Here is a 20,656-nt window from a genome sequence, read left to right on the forward strand (position 1 = left end):
AGTGGGCGCGCGTCACCGTCTGGCGCGAGACTGCCTCTCTCTGAAGCTCGTGCACACGCCTTCCTGTTGTTGTGTTCAAGCTGCAAAAAGGGGAGACAACTTTTGGGTACCATGGTCGTTTTGTGTTGTCTATGGATAATTAAGTTAACAGTCGGAGCGTAAACTGTCCCAACTATCCATGGAGGATTTTACGGTAAGCTTTTTGGGTTTCTTCCTTTTATTCTGTCTGTTTAGTGGAGAAGTTTTAAAACCACGTTACCCCGGTTTCTGCAAACACTTCCTGATTCTCCCCACCTTTCTTTTAATTCACGTCATTTATTGGTAAAATCAATAAGTTACATCAGTTTAAAAACTGCTCTGACTGTTAATATTAATTAAATATCTTAGGTGGCTCTCGTCTGGTTAGCTTGTGTGTTGTATAATTTAGGCTACCTCAGAGGCATAAGGTAACCATGGAGACGGAGCGTGAACGCGCAGAGGCATTTTCATTCAGTAACACCATGAAGGCGTCAAATTCACCTGGAGCCTGGAGGATGCATTTTTTAACTTAAACTTTGTGTAAAGACAATATAAACTGTATTGTTTTAATTATTATTATTATTATTATTATTATTATTATTATTATTAATAATAATAATAATAATAATAATAAGTAATCCAAAACTAACATTAAAATGTTTAGTCGAAGGAGACATAATCAGACTGACAACGTTGGGCTGCCCTTTCCTTATATTTTATGTTTGTACTTGTTATTCATTTCAATACAGGTGAAAATATTGGTATTTTTAGTCCACTTGAGTTGTCTATCTGTGGTAGATGCTTGCTTTGCTGCTTGAGATTTTCAAACAAAATGACCCATATGATTATTTTATTTAAGGATGAAATACCCAACAGGCAGCGATAAATAAGCCCCACTTTATTAGCTAAACATTAAAGTCCTGTTTACATGTGTATAGCCTACTGAAAAATCCATATGAATCCATTTATACGTGTAATTAATAAATATGTAAACAGCTGTACAGAAAATTTATTGGCATTTTATTTTGTCTCAACAAAAATAAAAATCAGCTTGTCAAATGGGATATTTAATGGCTGTTTTATTTCATTTAAAATAAAAACATCAGTGGATTTTGTTCTGCCTAGGGTATTTAAATAGGTAGGTTTACTTATACTATGAGAAATATTCATTTTATTCTTTAATATAGTTTTGCACAGTAATTAGGACTTCAATTGATATGGGAAAAACATCTTTAGGTACAGCTCTTAAAACAACCAACAACAACAATCATTCTGCTGTAATGTTGTGTTTTTACCTTTGCTATTTTAAGGTATGTTTTATTTATACTAATTCCCTTCTTATATCTTAGAGTGCAGGACTTTTTCTTTTTATAAAGTTATTCCTCATTGCTAAGAAACATTTTAAACCCATTTGTTTTCTGTTCTGGCATTATCATTTTCAAGTCTCTATCTGTTTCCTTACAGTGAGACACTCTGTCACTGCTCGCGTAATGAAATCAAACCACTGAAGTCAGTTGACGACTGCCTTGGCAAATGTCACATGGACTCAATGGAGAGAAAACATGAGATTTGCAGCCCCTTCATTCCCAGGCGTAATGCTTTAATGAAGACAAGTGCAGAAATTGTAAGTGAAGCCAGACAGTCCCTGCGAGTCCCGTCCACCCAGAGACCATTTACTCCAAGAGATGGACACAGGCAGCTGTTTGGACAGAGCTCTGCTCGGGCAGTTGTGGACAACAGGCCTCCATCAACATTTAGGTTTGTTGCAAACTCAACTTAGATTGACTTACCGTTGTGAGGTTCTGTCATGAACAATGTGTGTCATGTAATTCGTAAAAGTTGTGATCTATTTTTTCTATAATTTTTTTCATTTTCAGTCTTCATGCTCAAAACTTTGATGCTCCTGACTCCAGGCCAGGTTCAGGGACTCGCCTCTCTCCTCTTGACCATGTAAGTTCTCTCTCTCTCTCTCTCTCTCTCTCTCACACACACACACACACACACACACACACACACACACACACACACACACACACACACAGTTTTGTTAAATAGTACAACCCTTTTGGATTAAAAATGTAGTTGTCATTTGTTGTAATCTGATGCCGATATTTGTTGCAACTTTTCATTTTATACCATGAAAACAAAAAAAATAGGGTATTCACTTCTCTGATTCCAAACGTAAAAGCCTTTTTGCTTTTCATGAATTACGTTGTAATGTTAATGCATAGATGAAAAAAGTTACTTAATAGGCATGATGTTTTTGTGGAATCATGTCCCTTAATGTATTCAAGTTCTGGCGTATTGTTCACACCATCGTATGCTATGAATATGTTTCTGTGGTACCAGAAGCCAAAGTTGCCAGTCCCCTGCGATGCTGAGGATCCATCCAGGGCCTTGCCCAAACCCCCCACTGACCCACTGGAAACAAAGAGGGGGTTGGCAGGCGTGCGGGCACGACTTCTCCGAGCTGGATCTCTCACTACATTACCTCCTGTAGAGGGAAAAACAGATGGTATGGAATGACAAAGAAAAAATGTCTGAGTCATTGGAGAAAAGGTGTTAGATATAAGAGGTTTATAGTTAGTGATGGAAGGACACATAGGAAAGTGCTAACAGTGAATGCATTTGTTAAGTAGGTTTAATTAAAGGACAGAAGAATATAAAGCTCTGTCTATTTCATCCATTGCTGTAAATCTTATGTGCAGGCACTAGTGTAGGAGCAGTTTTCTCTAGAGTAAATGAATGGAGCCTTTCACTTACTGACATACCTGATTTACATTCTCTGTGGTTGGGTTGAAATAAAAAAAAAAAAGGTATTTACTTCTGCTAATATTTATAGAAAATATAAAGATGAAGAGTGTGTTGCCTGACTTCACAAAATAATGACACTTTAAAAAAAACAACTTTTAGCTTGTGAAAGAAACAGAAAACTGAAAATACTTACTTGCCACATCCTCTCTATGTGTTAAGTGAAACAGGGATTGAATGCAGGCCCAAGACAAAAGCAGCCTTCAGCTAAAAGACTCTCCAGTTCAGACCACAGTGGTCACCACAAACCCGGCCCACGCAGAGCGGCGAGTGAAAGGTACACTTTCTGTCCCTCTGTTTGACTTGCAAGATCTGTTCTTCTCACTCACCCGCCCCCTCCTCCCTCTCCTGCACCCTCTTTTTGACCGGAGTGACAGTTCAACAATGAGTTAAAGATTTATAGGCACACAAAGGTTGCAATGGTAGCCATTACTAGATGGAGTTGATTGTGCCTCCTGTTATTGCTTTTCATCAAATCTTCCACCGCCTCCTCCTTTCTTTCTTGCCTCTATCATTGCAACGGCCCTTTTTACGTCAGAATCCTTTTCTAATGTTTTTTGTGCTCCTGTTTTAGTTTGTAACTCATCTAGACCAATAGAAAGAGGAAAGTGTAACAGTATCAACACATGAGACTTGCTTAAAAATAAAACACAGGCCTGGAGACTGATATTGAGCTCACATAGATTAGCATGTTTTTTTTTTTTATTTGAAAAGGACACATCAGACAAATCAAATCTAGAGTAAATTGCGAGGGTTATATTTTTTATAGATAGCTTTTCAAAGAGTTTAAATTAGATTCAATTACCATCACTTGAACAAACCAAACAGTGCAAATGTTCCATTATGACTTAAACCTGTAAAAGAATGTATAAAAGGCTGTAAAGTAGGGGGTTAAAAAACATGATTTCTTTTTTATAATAAGTGTGGAGGGTGGACATTTTCAAAAATCATCACTAAGTTTTGCCACCTTGAGTGGTACAGACAAGTGAAATTTTGGGCACTGGCCCATGGACTAAAACTGCTTGGCCATCTGTTCCCCAAAATATGATTTCTTTTAGTGTTTCTTTATTTTATGAAAATATTTTCCTAATGAAAAGAAAAATCCTGCACACTCCTCTGCATTACCAATTTCATGGAAAAAATAACAATATATCCGTCCTTCTGAACAAGTCAAGTGTGTTTTCGAACAATTTTCCCACCATGATTTTTTTTTACACACCTTCTTCATGAGATACTTTGATGTGCAAACACCTCCTTTAAAACATGAACATTTTCTACAGCAAAAGGCTTAAGAGCAACGAGTTACTTGATCCAGGGCCAACACCTCTGAGACGTTTAAGAGCACTTACAGCTGCACATACTGTACAGTATATGAAGTCTTTAAGACCAGCAGTGCTACCAGTAGCTAAAAGATACAATACGTTTTCCATCCTGAAACACTTTGCCTCGTTCTAAACCTTGTATTTTACTGTACACTACTTCTTGGTCATCATTAAATCCAGCTTCTTGGAAAGCTTCATTCCAGATGAAACTGCCTCTATCTGTCATCAGGATCATGTGCCAGCTTTTACACCCTCGCAATGCAGAGATGCGTCGAGCTCTTCTCTTTTCTGCCGACCTCATCAGCTGCGTGTCAACATGAGGGGCATATCTCTGGGTGTGAGGTCGGGGATGTCGTTACAATCCATCCGCCTATCGATTGGGGGGTTGGGAGGTTTAAGGGGGACAGACCGTAAAACACTTTTACAGGAAATCTTGGCGATCTCACCTCCTTCCTCACGAGCCAAGTTAACATGCCCTGTTTGTAGAACTTGTTGCTGGATGATAAGATTAAAAACTTCCTTTCTTGATCAGTGTGCGGTCAGACTTTCTGCACGACTGTTCCTTAGAGCAATAAAAACTTGACCGAGTGAAAGCTACAGTGGAAGTCAAACCAGAAGTATACTAAATGTAAGTGGAAAAAGACACAGCTTGACAGATTAATGTGATGAGTATGATGAGATTTAAAGATAGGAGAGATTAGACATCCACTAGGTTCTTTTTCTCCAATAAGCCGGAGCTTTATAGCTCCAAATGGCTCTCTATTAGATTTGGGTGCCCATCTGGGCAAGGCTGGCAGCAGCGCGTGTTGTGACTGCAGTGCACTGGCCAGGCCTAAGACAGGGATGAGGTCATGTCTCAGAGAATGCAGCATCACACAAAGAGGCCTTATTATCAGCCTCTTAATCCTATCATACAGAGCCAAAGCCCCCTCTCTGACATTTACTGTAACATGCCTTGGCCAGCACTCCCTGCTCTATATGCCCTCTGTGCCAGCTTATACAAAACACTACATTTCTTTAGTCAAAGTGGAAGCTCTCTCAACCTGCCTTTCATGTGTCTCTCTATTTATCAGTCATTATTTTTATCACCCTGTCCTGTAGTAATAGGTCAGAACACAAAATTATTGTTTGTAATGTATTGCACCAGTGAATCACTCTTTGTTTTTGAGTGGAATAATGCTAACTTGACAGTGACAGGCAGAGAGAGAGAAGCAACGGTGACATGCAGGGGGCAAGCCACAACACATAGCTTAGCACGACACAGGGCGTGTATTTGGAGGCTCTTTACTGTTACTGCACAGGGGAGGTTAGACTGTCGAGACAGCTCACAGTGACAAGGCATGAACAGCTCTAACCAGACTGCCCACAAAACTCAAGCTGTAGGTTCCTGTCTGTTAGAGAGTGCAGTATTGATGCAAACACACACCCGCACAGGCACAAAGAGGCAAAAGCCCCCCAAAACCTACACACACACAAACACAGGCATATCTGAAAGAGCTTCAATGTTCCTTCACAGACCCACACACACTTTTCAGATAAGTGCAACTGTACACATGACCCAACCTCTGCAGCAACAGGGACACCTAGTGGCACTTTATGAAATTACACTTGCATGTTAACAGAATACAAGGTCAGCTACTTTTAAAGGAGATGCATTCTTATAGAAAACAATTCATACTATAAATGTGATGTTTGTCTTCAATTTTGCATTTCTTTTCCTTTTTTATAAAGACAAAATCAGTACTAACTACTTTCAGAAAATAAGTCGTCACCTGTCTCCAAAGTATGATGTAACAAGACTCTTTGTGTTTTTGTGTGTCTTTGTTCCAACAGCAGAATAAAACAGCCTGTTGATGACTCAGGAGCTAAACCCACAGCGTGCAGAGCAGGACAAAGAACAGGTTTGTCCAAATATATTAACTTTCACTCAGTTATTTTTTAACTTATTGAACAAAATGTTACATTTCGTAATCGATTAGACATGTAGTGATTTTACATTTATTTAACTTAACTTGTATTTCTAAAGCTTATATTATGTAAACCAAATTACCTTTAATATAAAAATATTGAGGCCAGAAAAGTACAGCCACACCTCACTCCGTACTGAACAACCCTTCCTAGTGTCAAACTTTGATTGGGCTGTTGTTGCTAAGTGTTTAAATTCCACCTTGAAAGGCAGCCAGCCAATAACTGAAAGAGCTGTTGGTTTGGGCAACCACAATTTCCTGCATCACACCAAGCTATGGGACATGCAAATGTTCAGCTAAAAAACGGTGCATGATGTGTTTTAGAGTCTGCAGAAAGTCACTTGCACAAACACAGACCCGTGTTTTTTTCGCCTAACATGCACACACTCACATGCATATATTATTTCACATCAGCACAGGCACAGAAGTGAGAGAAGTTGTAGCTGTGGATGGTGACCTTTCATTGAGGCATCAAACTTCCTGCTGTTTTATTTTCAGACGGTGAACTTGTGAACCACCCTCACAGCACATGTTCACTGTCTGGGTTTGAAGCGGTAATTTGGCTGACTGTAATACTCTGTGCACTTTTCAGAGCTGGGGACCGAAGAGAACACCACAAGCACAGAGGAGGATGCAGGGGCAGTGGTGTGGAATAATGTGATTGCTCCTCTTCTGCAACAACTAGAGAGTGTGGCTGCAGGTAGTGTGAAAAAAGCAAAAATTACACCCACTAAATAAAACTGCACACATGTAATTTACAGTTGTCTTTTCCAGATCCAGTCATTTAATCCCAAAGAATATAATGTTTCTGTAACCTACTCCCTTTTGACAACATTATTCCTTTAAGGTTAAAGAAGGTTGTTACCTCGTTTAATTCACAACAGGGTTGCAGTGATTAATGTCTTCTTTTTTTCAGTGGCCTATTTCTCTGTGTTCTTATAACATGTTATTTTATCCTAACAGGCTAAGAAATAAATCATTAGCACTGGCTGATAGTCATGCATGCAGTCTCACAAAGTGAAAAAACACTGTCGTTTAAACCACTGAATAAAAGCAAACAAAATACTGTTATATTTGGCATCCATACCGAACTGGCTTAGCTTGAACTGCAGTCTGGCAGCCATGAAATGAAATCTACGCCTGTAAATATTTTAACACTCTACAAATTTAATGGAAAATTCATTTGAAAGATAAATGTTAAATATTTATTGTACCAAATGCATTCTGGCTCATGCATAAAACACCTCTCCGATTCAGTGGGAAATTGCAGTGAGAGTGTTGAGTGTGAAACTGCAGCCAAAATTTCTTAGAAATGGCCAGACCCAGTTATTTATGCTGGGGAAAAAAACCATTTTAACTAAAAAAAAAACAAGGAAAAGACTCCACCCTTTCTCTTCCTCTGCGTCAGGATTATTCTTGCCTGTTGCAGAATTGTTTCCTTTTACTTGAACATTGAAACTAGGAGCTGCGTCAAGGAGAAGGAAGGGAATGTTCTTTCCTTCACTGACGACAAATATGTTCTTAAGGTTAAGGATTAAGTTTCTCATGCAAATAATAAGTGTACATCATGTCATAGAGCTAAATGTTATTACAGCAGCATACCACCACAGACAGAAAACATCACTCACTATATTTATATTGACTTACACTTACCAGTGGACAGAAGTGGGTGCTTTCCTCATGAGATGTTTACTTTTCTCTATTTCTCATAAATTGTTTTTCTTAATACAATATCTCTGCCAGGCAGCTCTGCGGGTTCTTTGGACCGCCTGTGTGATTTGTGTGACAGTCTCCACAGAACCTTGGCAGAAGCGGACTTGCTTGGCCGTCGCTGTAAGAGGAGGTCAGGGATACTTCGAACACTGTTCCGCCTCATCGACCTCAACTCTGCCCAGCTCAACCTGCAAATTGCCAAACTATGCCTCTCTGTGAGTCGTCCCTGTCCCTGTGTGTGTGTGTGTGTGTGGGTTTCAGCATGTCTACCTCTGAGCCTCCATCCCATGGGCACCTAAGACAAAAGTTGTGTTAAGTTTCTTGGTGTTTCTCTCCAGCTGTGTGTCAGCGGAAAGAACCTGCTGAACATCTGTAAGCTCGTCTTCCAGATCAGCCGCAGTGAAAGTAACGACGTCCTCTTCCAGAACAGCTCCATCATAGGTGAAGAACACTATTCTTGATCAGGATGATCTATAGAAGCTCAGGGTTACATTTCTAAAACGAGCACATAAAAGTTACGTTATGTAGTCAGTTTAAATAAACACAATGTAAAACACTCTTTTTACTGTGCTTTTGTTGGCTAGATTTTCCCAACATTAGGCCCCAAGAGCATAATGTTATCTTCTGGACTGGGTGAAATTTAACATCTGTTTTTCTGGTTCAGTTTGGTTCCTTTTTTGGAAACCCTTGTAAAGTTCCTGACCGATTTTGTGTGGCATATGTTTTTTTTGTAATGATTTTTCTCTCTGTCTAGACTCACTCCTGGGCATTTTGAGCAGCGAGGACGTGTCTGACTGTGGAGAAGCACTGCTGTACTCTGTTGGGGCTCTGAAGTTTCTCTCAGGAAACAGTGCAATCCTCAGACTCCTGCTGGACAAGAACTGTATCGGCATTGCCCAGAAACTGATCCGGAGGCTTTGCAGAGCAGAAGACAGCAACAGCACTATAGCAGGTCACATCCTTGTACAGGTGTGTAACAGTCTAAACACTGCTAAAAAAAAAAGGATGATTTAAATACATCTTTGAAGTCATGGGGTACAAGGGGTGCCAGTAGCCTAGTGGTTAGTGTGGGTGCTCCATGTAAAGTCCTCCAAGTGGCCGGTCCGCGTTCAAATCCTGACTCCGCCTGTGGGTCCTTTCCTGCATGTACTTCCTAATTATCTCTCTTTCTCTCTCCCTGGTTTATGACTGTCCTATCTCTAAATAAAGGCCTAAAATGTCCCAAAATAAATCTGACAAAAAATGACCGAGGTACAACAGTCATTATAAAACGGATTTACTATTGTAATTCCCTTCTTGCTGAAAAAGCTAACATATGGCATGTATGCATAAAAAACAGTTATACTCAAAAGTCGATATAAAAGGCCACAATGTTAAAATCTTTTTGTGTTTGTTGGCCTATGTAAATTTCCCCTCTATTTGACAAAAATGTTTTTGTTTGTGTCTGGCAGAGACTGCTCCAAGGGCATAATGTTCTCTGCTGCCTTGGCCTCTTAAGTCTAAAACAGACCCCGCTTTACTTTTCCAAAAATGATTGCTGCTAACCGCATAAGTTGGCCCGAGCAAACATCTCGAGGCAGCGCTTCGTTTGATATTTAACACAAGTCATTATTCTGTTAGTAGAGGGAAATAAGCAGACCATGACTTTCCAGAACTTTCAGCGCTGCCGTGTGTTGGAAATGACCATTTACCTCTTTTGAGAGAATGATTAATGTCTGTGCTGAATAGTTTCCGGTCGCTCTGCTGTGTGGCGTCCCGCACATGCCTGCATCCAGCCTTAATCAGCACATGGCCAACATGGTGTGCAATCCACAACAGCACAACACTGATGCATCAAACTGACCTAAATGTAAAACCTTAGGTATAGTTTGAACCTATGTACACATTATATCTCAAAATGCAACACCTCTCTTTCTCTCTGTTTGCCTGAAGCTGACTGCGACCTTGAGGAACCTTGCAGATCATCCAGATTCCCGTCCGCTCTTCGTCTCCTTCTCTATACTCTCAGAGCTCTGTGATGTGCTGCATCTTCACCGAAAAGACCAGGACATCTGCACCAACATTTCCAGGATATACAGGTACCACACATACACATCCAGTTCCCAAATTAAAACCAATATAAGGGCGTCATTTACTCTGCCCTCCTGCTCTCTGTTCATCCCAGAACTACAGACATCTTCTTCTTAATCCCCTGCTTTCTTTACACTCTTCTTACCACTCTACATGGTGACTTTGTTAGTAGTTTGGACAAAATTAGTGTAGAAAAAGGGGCCGTTTGTCTGGCAGGATGTGGTTATCTTCTGTCTCTATGTTTATGCAGTTTTAAAACACGAGGTAATGAAAAAGCTCGTTTCTATTTTGCCCAAGGCTGCATTGAATTATTACTCTTTTATTAAAAAGGTCTAAATGGGAAGTACACACATGCAAAGTCCTTCTTTGTGTGCAGTTTAAAGTTTAAAGTTTAAACATTTTGCTGAATGGTGGCCAGTGAGGTCACAGTCATGGGATAATGATAAATATTTAGGGTTCAAAGAATATTTGAAAATATAATGTGTGTAAGTTTTACTAACAAAATCCCTGAATCCCTCTTTTTGTGACAAAATAATACACAATGTAATTTCAGATTACCAATCCCACGGAAGAAGCACTTAGCCTGAAGTGTTCTGCTCTTGAGCTGAACCTGTCAGACACCTGACTTAAACTTATCCTTAACTGTATACGCCTCATCTCTTATCCAACAGTGAACAGTGTTTCTCACTTTAAAAGAAAACAGTGGTGTGGAAGACACTTATAATTGTGACATTTTGTTGGGGCAAAACAAAGTATCGGAGGATTCATATTTTTAGAAGACCTCGCCTTAACTGTTGGAAAATGATTAACTTGTACCAAACAGAGTACTATTACACAAACTATGGACTGAATAGGTCACCATCTTCATATTGAGGTGTTTCAGCCTACCCTGGTAGAAACACCTAAGCACTGTGTAGACCATGAAACAAAACATGTGATGCCTTAGAATTGAATGAAATGTGTATTTTCATTACAAAATAAAAGACAGAGACATTTCAGTGCTGATACAGCGGACAATGTCTGAAAATTGTTGGCCACGATAGTGAAATAATTAAATGTAGATTCACAAGCCTGGCCTTCTGATCTATTAGCAGTGTTGATTTAATCTCTCCATATTTAGTCAGCAGAGCGAAGCAGCCGGTGAGTGGAATGATCAGAGGTATTTGTTGTCCTCTCTCTCCCTCAGTAAACTCTCCTCTTACTCTGAGTGCCGCCTCGCTCTGGCCCAGACCCCCGACTGCTACCAACTATTATTAGACCTGCTGAGCAAACATCACCAAAAACAGGTGAGTCCATGAGCCGCCTCTTCTTGTGTGTCTGTGTTTGTGAAGTAACTCCACTCAATATGTTTAGCCACAGAGCAAGTTTGTTTACGAGTATGTTCCACAAGTCCAAGCACATCTACAGGACATTGTGTCCCTTTGCACGTAACGCTCATGTCTGTTTCTCTGCCCAACGGTGTTTGTGGTGTGTGTTTTGACATTTAATCATCCTAAGAGGGCTTGAGTAAGACAAGGAAAGGGGAGGAGAGAAGGAGGAGGAAAAGTCAAAAAAAAAAAAAGGAGAGCGCTTGAGTAGAGGTGAGATAGGGGTGAAGGGGAGGAGAGATAGATGAGAGGAGAAGAAAAGAACGTCACTTTGGCATCAGGCATGACTGACATCTGTTCTTAATCTCATATGAAATAAACACACACCCATGCCTTCTAATACACGCACACACACACACACACACACACACACACACACACACACACACACACACACACACACACACACACACACACACACACTGGATAGTTAGATCTGTCATGATCCCTGGGACAGCCTGTTCTGTCCTCATACCAGAGTCAGTGTGTTTGTATCTTGAAGCAAAGAGTTTTTTCTTTGCTCACCTGCTCCTCATGTTATTTACTAAGTAGAGTCAGGATACATGGGTGATGCACAGGGTGTCATTTGTAACCCTTTTTTTTCTCAGTAAAAGAAGTGTGAGATAACTCACAGAAAAGACAGAGTAGTTATGCCCTAACATGTCTTCACAAGTGTTGACTTATAGACTCACAGTGTTAAGGTGAAGTGCTTGTTTATCTTTAAACATTAAATACAATTGTATTCATTGTGTTGAATGTGTTAAAAGATAATGAACATTCTCAGCTGCATCCCTAAAAAAACACTTAATGTGGTGTCTGCACAGATGTGTTTCTAGCACTGAATAAAACTGAATATTTGTGTGAATTTGTTCCCATCCCTGTATGGACTTTCAGCAAAGTTTTACATATAATGAAATAAACACGTCTTGCTTGAATTTAAACTGTGAAACAAGCACCAGAAGCACATTAACCTCTATAGTTCTCTGCCCTGCTGTCCCACAGGACCTTGTCGTGCGGCTTCTCTTCACCCTCGGGAACCTCACAGCTAAAAGTGATGAGGCTCGCCAGCAGCTCTTTCAGTGTACAGGCTGCATGGACACATTCCTGAAGTTGTACGACGGCTACCAGCGCAGAGAAAACACCCCGGAGATGCTTCAGAGAGGTCCTCCTTCTCCCAGAATGCCCTCTACACTGCAGGAGGATGAGGACGTGCTGGTGAAGCTGGTCAGGGTGCTGGCCAACATGTGCATCCACTCAACTGTGGGTCCAGCTCTGGCAACCAATACAACCTGCATTCAGCTGCTGATGGAGACACTGGGTAAGCAGAGACAAGGAACAAACACACTTGAGTGGTGAAATTGTTTGTTTATGAAGAGAAAAATGAAGATTCAGTCAGCAGCAAATTTATGGAGGTAATATTTCAAGATTTGTCCTTAAATGTCAATCTGTATCATACAAAGGAAGTAGTGTGTGAACATGTGGAGTTTAAAAATAGCTTTATTGCATTGTACATACAGCAAGCATCTGCAGGCAACCAACCACTTCCCTTGTGCTGGGAACAACACATGGTAAAATAACACAAACCTCATGTTTCTGTTCATATCATCGCTTGCTCTCCTCAGGGGTTTCTGTTCAACAAGCAGCACATCCTCTTTTGGTCTATATGTTGTTTTTTTCTGACAGTACGAAGCGCTTCGCTGCATGAGTAGAATGTTCTGTCTCATCTCACAGCCGACTTGGTGTGTGTGTGTGTGTGTGTGATATTCTCCCATGTGGTTAGATGGTTTCAGGACAGCTGAAACACAGGTTGGTGTGAAACTCTCGATTTCCCCTGCACCATCCTCCCACACACATCTTCATGGCAGATGGGGGGGAAATTAAACAAACAAAACAGAGGTCAAAGTAGTGAAAGAAATGTCAACTCTCAGAAGAGAGTTGAGTGTGCAACTGTTTCCAGAGTGTAATATTGGGAGTAAAACAAGTAACTGAAGACAGAAACATAAAATGAGTGGTTGATAAAAAAATATGGAGCTGTTGTGACACAGCTGGAAGCAGAAAACAAAATGTCTCTAGAGAATAAAAGAGCACACTCAGCCAATCAATGTCCTGTTTTGATCAAGCGCCTGATGAGCTGTGCTGCTTTACATCACAGAGCTTAAAGTGTGTGGGGGTGGGGGTGACGGAAATTGTAATATCTGCTATTTATAAGCGAGCACACGACATCTGCTGCTATATCAGGAACAGGCTCAGTTTCTGAGCTGCTTACTGTGTCATGACTGGTTGCACTGGGTCACACTGACCTTAGTTTGCCATTTCACACTCAAAATGATCACATCAGGACATCATAACTACAACTTGTGTCTTCATATATTTATCCTATGGAAGACTTCTGTAACTCTTGTATTCATCCTTTTTTTTAAAGATAAGTTTTTACAACTTTATTGTGTTTGAAAATCATACAACTTTGACAGGTTGCTGTTGCTGTATTGATTCAAACCCTCTTAATTTTCTCTCCTTTATCAACATTAAAGGATGTGAATCTTTCATCTGGATTCACCTGGTTAGTCATTGTCAGGGAAAAAGCAGTTTTTCTTGATGAATGTATCGTGTACAATAAAATGGACCATGAAATGGTAATTAAAATTTCTCACATTATTTTACCTTCAGTCAGTCACCAGAATGAGGATCCCTTGATATAAAGAAAAGTGGATGGTAATATTTGAGGTGCACTAGAGCCTCTTATTGTTGACCAGCAGTGAAGATACTCCCTCTGTTGGCACATTTTTTTAACAGGAGGGATTTTAAGGAAAAATTAAAACAATCAACATTTCTGTTTAAAACAATGTTCAATGAAGGTTGCATGTACTTATGACTTTTTTCTCCCTTGTTGGTCTATCATGCATTTCAGCTTTTAATCTTGAAGTTTTATCTGTGTGTGTGTGTGTGTGTGTGTGTGTGTGTGTGTGTGTGTGTGTGTGTGTGTGTGTGTGTGTGTGTGTGTGTGTGTGTGTGTTTTTGATACAGAGCTGAGGAGTGTGCAGGAAAGCGAGGAGCTGTTGGTGAATGTGGCTGCCACCATCAACAACTTGTCTTTCTACCAGGAGGGAAACTCTGTGCTCACACACAATCAACTCACCCTTTCAAAGTGTATGACAAAACATTTAACTGATCTTAACGCGTAAAAAGATGAGAGTGTGTTATATTATAAGTCTTTTTTTCATATTCCTAATTTTGTTCTTTTTTTCTATCCCATATTTACTTTGCGGTTTCTCTTTTTTTTTCTACATCAGTGGTTTTGAAGTTGTTGCTCAGCTCAAGTATGGACGCAGTGCTGGAGGCCACACGTGTTTATGGAAACTTGTCACAGTCCAAGGATGTACGGGACTATATTATGCAAAACAAAGGTGAGGTGTATGTGGGACGGGAACACCAGAAGACATGCACACATCACTCCAACATGAGTCTTCACTTGTTTCTTTTCTGTTTAAACAATAGTCTTCATTGGCTCTTGCAGAGAAGTTGGAGTAATAGAACCAACATTTTATATAGTTCACAGACCTTAATTGTAAAAATTCTTAGGTAAAGGTGTATAAGTCATCAAGGTACCCGACATAGACTGTCTGGTACAGTGGGCACCACTGCATACTGTTCTGTCATGTTAAGGCTAAACTTATCTGCAAGGTCAGCCACAGTCTGTATAAACATACCTGCTAACAGTGGTGATAGCAGCACTCTTCTCTTTGCCCTGTTTTGTCCTCACTCTGCTCCCTCATGCCATCATCTCTCTCTCTCTCTGCTCCCTCTCCCTCAGTGCACCAGTTTCTAGTGATGCTGCTTGACTCGAAAAGCACTGAGATGTGTTTTTCAGCCTGTGGGGTCCTCACCAACCTGGCTCTGGACCCCCCCAGCAGGGTCAAGCTCTCACTAGGGGGGGCTGCTGCCAAGTAAGGACTAAAGCACTCAAAGAGTTTGTTTGAAATTCACTGGCCTCTTAATACAGAAAGGATGATGAAAAGGCAGATTTACTGTGTCTGAAAAAATACGACTGGATTCAACAATATGATGATGTCAGAGAATACAGCATCTTGTTATTTGCAGAATAAAACCTTAAAAAGTCAAGATATGACTGGTCCATTATGGGGGGGGTATGAGTATCAGCATGTATTCTACAATAAATACAATAATTAAAAAAAAATTAGTAGATGCAGTCTGTGAGATCAACCGGTAACTTGTGCGCACATGTTTTGCACACAAGATAATTATGTTGTGTGCACAATAAAGTCATCTTGTGTGGATAAGTTATTATCTTGTGCACACAATATTATTATCTTGTGCAAACAAGTCATCTAACTTGTGCACACAATAATACCTTTTTACCAAAATATAATTATATTTTGCCCACACATAATTGGCACACAAGATCATTTTATTGTGTGCACAAAATTATCACTTTCTGGGACTTTAGTAGCTCCATAAGGATGTAAAAAAATAGCAGTATGTGGTGAAATTTATACAGTATTTAATTTCCAGTCTTAATGCTAATCTAAGATAAACTATGCTAGGCTAATTGACGTAGCTTTATATTTAGTAGGCAGATGTTGGTGTCAGTCTTCTCATCTGAGGATTTTTTTATATACAGGTATATATTTGCCAAATGTTGAACTGTTCATTTAAAAAGATGTTACTAAATCCTTCTGAGTATTTGGCAATTGTAGATTCATCTTTGCATCAGAGTTTCGGGGGGAAATGTGTTTTTCATTTTGACAAAACGTGATACAGACACGCTGGTTTAGACAAAATAATCTCAATCTCAAACTTCATTTTTATTTGTTCACAATAGCAACAGAAAGTTATGAACACAGATTTTTCAACTAACATTAGTTTGTACATCTATCTGTTGAGCAAGTCTTTCTTAATAAAAAAAAAGGGCACTTCTAAAGCCAGGTGTGATTCTCCACACACACACACACACACACACACACACACACACACACACACACACACACACACACACACACAGTCCTCTCTGAGATGTTGGTCCATTGAAGTGAAGCTAATGCCAAAAAACCTGCCGGTCATGTGATTTCCTCTCTCTCAAGTCATCTGTGTGTGTGTGTGTGTGTGTGTGTGTGTGTGTGTGTGTGTGTGTGTGTGTGTGTGTGTGTGTGTGTGTGTGTGTGTGTGTGTGTGTGTGTGTGTGTGTGTGTGTGTGTGTGTGTGTGTGTGTGTGTGTGTGTGTGTGTGTGTGTGTGTGTGTGTGTGTGTGTGTGTGTGTGTGTGTGTGTGTGTGTGTGTGTGTGTGTGTGGCCAGGCTTGTGGACTGTCTGAAAGACTTGGGGCCAGGTGATTGGCAACTGGCAGGCCAGGTCTGTCAGGCGTTGTGGAACATGATGAGTGGAGGGTCGGAGATGCTGTTTGACTCAGAGGAGAGAGACTCGCTGCTGGAGATCCTCATTACGTACTCAGGTTGGTACACAGTGTTATTACTAATCCTTACATAACACGGGAGGCAGTCTACATGCTCTTCACATCAGGGGCCTTCAGAGGGGAGAGGAAGGAACACACATACGCCCACTATCACTAACACAATATCACTATGGTGACATGAGGAAGCTGAAACCATGTCACTGAAAAGTTAAAAAAATAATCCATAACTCATCGCTTTTCCACTTTCCTATTTTCTTTTTAGATGATGATGAGGCTCTGAGGTGGATAAAGGATGAAGACATGAGGGACTACCACAAAGCATGCTGGGAATTGGAGTTTCTACCTGTAGCTTCAAAACTGATAAAGACACTCAAGCCCCCAGACCCAACAGCATGACAAAACTGGGACATGAAGTTAAGAGTTGTATGTCTTATATTTAACACTTACCTCTGATGAGTTTGAAATGCAACAGTAAATGTTTGTGGTTTTATTTTTCCATGGAGGCAGAAAGAGGTGTGCTTGAGATTTGCTATGAAAAAAAGGCTATAAAAAAAACCCTGTAAAATGACTCAATCTGCTATTAGAGCTTTTCTGCCCATATGATAAACCATGTGTGCAAAATGATGGCTTAATTCTCAGAATTTAAGCATAGCATCGATGCTATATTTCATAAAGTATAACACTACATCTACTTGTAGGCCCTCACTTTGAAAGCATGTGATTAAAAGACGAGGCGTTAAAAGTAGATTCAATTTAAATTAAATAGAAAAAAATATGAGAAGCTGTGAAAAGGAACAGATTTTAATTTCAAGTCCATATACTGGAATATTCCCATGCCTTTTTCATTTATTTTTGTTATCCTTTGGTTACTCTTGACCTTTCAGTACCAGCAGCTATATCTTTCTATTTAATTTTTTAACTTGTACTTTTGTTTCTATGCACTTTATGATGTTTCCTGTTGAGCTCACAGAAGCCTTAATCTTTACATGTACAGGGATCATTTCATACAAGCCCTTTGCACATTTATATTATAAACTCAATCTGTTTGTTCACACACTGTGCTGTAAAGATTCTTTTATGAGAATGTACTTTCATTGCCCGCACAAGGACATCTTTTATAGTCGGTGCATTCTGTGTCATTGGAACTTGAACACAATGAAGCAGAACAAAGAGAACTTATTTTTTGCTTCCCAAAGCCTTTATTGGTACGTAGATATGGGGCCAGGCAGTGCTTACAAGTTACACCAAGTAGCCTAAAGTACAGCATTTCAAAATCACATCTTTATTACATCAAAACAAGTCAGAAACGGCACTTAATGTAAAAACCCTCAGTGTCAATTCCCCCTATTTTCACACAATAGTGACCTTTAAACAACCACAAGACGAGCTGATGTTTCAAACACCTCTAAACAAACTCATTAGCCAGAGCTAATGACACACATTGTTCTCTACATGAATTCATCAGGTTGATATGAAAGACAGTTGGCTGGCTGATATCGCAGTTTTTAACCAATGTTTCCTATTCAGTTTGTGGCATGGGAAAGCCACTGAAACATGAAGGCAGTTTGGTCAGTGGGGATAACGCTGAGGTTGACAGATGGCCTTGATGGGAAAACACCCTGAATATCGGACTGATAGGCTGCCTCACTGGGTAGAAGACAGAGCTATCCCAGAGAGGTGTGACGTGTAGGCAAACAGAATACAGAGGTAAGGTGTCCTACAAGGAATTCCCCCTTATCACGATTTGAATGTTGGTCAGCATGAGCAAAGAGAAACTTTGACCTGGAGCGCATCACAGAAACAGGGACAAATAGCAGAACCCCTGTGAGTCATAGTCATCATGCTTGTACAGTAAAATCATTCACATTGAAGTCCCTGGACATTTGAACTGTTCCCCTGAGCTCAGCTTTATTATCAAACAGCTGAGTGTACTTTGGAACAAGGTGATGAAATAGCACTTTTCACGAGTCATATTTTTGCATAACAGTAGTCATATTTGCTAATTACCATGGATTGTTTCATTTCCTATAACTGTGCAACTGATCTGATGGTGACGCCGATTGTGCTATGACTGCTTTAGATCCTGATAATGTCATCCTCTCCACATCCAAATACAATCTCTACGATGATGCAGTAAAATCAAGTTAAGGAGAAAACTACGAATGATACACAACAATTTAACATCATAGTTTATTTTTTTCATCTTTTTTCATATAAAAAGTGTCAGTAACTGACATCAGTCAGAAGCTTGAAAAAAAAACAACCTCCATTTCCTCTCAAACCACTTCCAAATGTACCATTCCTTTTTCATCCTCCTTCTCACTCATTCATCCGTCTGATTCTCTAAATCCGCCCTCAGAAGAATGCAGTACTTAACTGGTTTTTAGTAAACATAAAAACAAAAACAGCAGAGGTTTCACACCTCTTCAAAATAAAATTAAAAACAAACAAAAGCTGCTTTTGCACTGGTTAGACTTCCCCAGTAGGGAAATAAGCACAGCTACGACCGCAGTCGGCCCTGTGTGGGCGTGCCTCGTCCCCGAGCAATGAGAACACAGCACCCCAGAAAGAGTCTCTGCTCACCAAAGAGCACTTCTTATATGTTTTCTAGAGAAAAACAAGAGGTATTCATTTACTGGTAAAATTCACAATCCAAAGCTTCAAAAGTGTTAGGGTGACCAGGCAGCTGGGATAAGCGGAAGACAGATACTGTGTGGTTAGGACAACCGGAAGCAAATCCCTCCTGGAAAAACCTGGTTTCTAACTCTCCTTTTGATTACCCCCCTCCCCAAACATTACCAGAAAATAAAAGAAGAATCATCAACATACACAACAACAACAAATGATTAACAGTTATCTCACAAAAAAAGAGCTACAGCAGAAGCAAGAAGTCTATCCTTCAAAATGCCTCGCTTTTTTGACACATGTAATTCAAAGACATACTTTTTTTGTTTTCATCCACACATCGGTCATCCATCATCCACACGAGTAAAGTCAGACTCAAAAAGGGGCTCAGACAGTGTTCTTTGAGTTTCTCTCCACTCTCCTCAGATTAGCTTACATTGACATTTGAGATTTGGGGTAGGGGGTAGGGGATGAGAGGGAGTTGAGAGTAATGCAGTGGATTTCTAATGGATAGGGGTTTCAGGGGTGATTTTGGGGATCAATATGACCCCACTAAAAACAACATGGGAGCAGCAGCATCAGCACGTTTGCACACTGTGCTGGATAGTTCAGGCACACGTAAAAAAAAAAAATCTGACTTAAGTTAGCGCTTCCATGTCCAGTTACCACATCAACATCACTTCCCTTAATACAAAATGAAATAAAAAGACTCTAAAGAAACTAAACATAAAACAGTGACGATAGAATCAAAGTGCAGACTGTTTATCGCTGCACAGCATTCTGGGGATTTTTTTTCTGCAGGTCTTCACTCTACCAGGAGATGGAGGAGATGCTGGAATACTGAAACGTCATCCTGGATGCCGCCTTATCAGTGCTCAGAGCAGGAGTTTGCTGCAGGCCGCCCTCTCTTGGTCAGTTTGGTACTGCAGGCAACACCAACTGAGTTTCGTGTATCCACTTGTAGGTTGAGAAGACATTCTTCAACAGTTCTTTTTTTTTTTTTTTTTCCTCTCTCATTCATTTGTTCTGATCCTCTTCTGGACATCCATCCAACAAGCTCCGTCACAACCCAGGGCTTCTCACATCCCCCCTCCCCCCCTTTGATTTTTTTTTTCTTGAGGTGTCCCATAATGAACAACAATGACAGTAAAAAGACAAACGATAAAAACGCCAAAAAGCACTTCATGTCATGTAGCGGGTGATCGCTCTCAGAGCGTATAACAGTTCTGCTTGCATTCGCGCTTCCATAAGAAGCAGATTAACGTGGACCTGCAGAAGACAAAAGAGAGAGAAACTATTAGGCACTGTACAGCGAGTAATAAACTCAAATAGGTGC

The 20,656-nt window shown here is 40.2% G+C and overlaps 2 protein-coding genes across 5 annotated transcripts in view; one reads left to right on the top strand and one right to left on the bottom strand.

Moving 5' to 3' along the window:
* The first annotated feature begins 65 nt into the window (after positions 1-65).
* armc2 (armadillo repeat containing 2) lies at positions 66-18,958 on the top strand. Of its 2 annotated transcripts, XM_061051964.1 has the most exons (18): positions 66-193; positions 1,483-1,776; positions 1,896-1,968; positions 2,368-2,533; positions 2,992-3,106; positions 5,985-6,052; positions 6,711-6,818; positions 7,862-8,046; positions 8,170-8,272; positions 8,586-8,800; positions 9,764-9,909; positions 11,088-11,187; positions 12,271-12,586; positions 14,293-14,415; positions 14,559-14,672; positions 15,080-15,212; positions 16,580-16,734; positions 16,958-18,958. In XM_061051964.1, exons 2-18 carry the CDS (start codon positions 1,559-1,561, stop codon positions 17,089-17,091), a joined length of 2,472 nt encoding a protein of 823 aa, XP_060907947.1. In that variant the 5' UTR covers positions 66-193; positions 1,483-1,558; the 3' UTR covers positions 17,092-18,958. The 2 variants fall into 2 exon arrangements, with proteins under 2 accessions (XP_060907947.1, XP_060907948.1); XM_061051965.1 differs by lacking the exon at positions 66-193 and having other exon boundaries at positions 1,421-1,776; positions 5,988-6,052.
* The window catches only part of sesn1 (sestrin 1), a 55,469-nt gene continuing 53,684 nt past the window's right edge, over positions 18,872-20,656 (bottom strand). For all 3 annotated transcript variants that reach the window (XM_061051966.1, XM_061051968.1, XM_061051967.1), the window contains one exon: positions 18,872-20,589. In XM_061051966.1, coding sequence (XP_060907949.1) covers positions 20,503-20,589 — 87 coding nt within the window. In that variant the 3' untranslated portion in view covers positions 18,872-20,502. The remainder of the gene's footprint in view (positions 20,590-20,656) is intronic.

Source organism: Labrus mixtus, chromosome 12, assembly GCF_963584025.1.
Source record: "Labrus mixtus chromosome 12, fLabMix1.1, whole genome shotgun sequence".
Lineage (NCBI taxonomy): Eukaryota > Metazoa > Chordata > Actinopteri > Labriformes > Labridae > Labrus > Labrus mixtus.

Excerpts from the sequence above, each read along its gene's own strand:
- armc2 (XM_061051964.1), top strand. The coding sequence starts at position 1,559 with ATGGACTCAATGGAGAGAAAACATGAGATTTGCAGCCCCTTCATTCCC. Across the intron at positions 6,053-6,710 it reads CAGAGCAGGACAAAGAACAG|AGCTGGGGACCGAAGAGAAC; the intron begins GTTTGTCCAAAT and ends TGCACTTTTCAG. Across the intron at positions 15,213-16,579 it reads CTAGGGGGGGCTGCTGCCAA|GCTTGTGGACTGTCTGAAAG; the intron begins GTAAGGACTAAA and ends GTGTGTGGCCAG.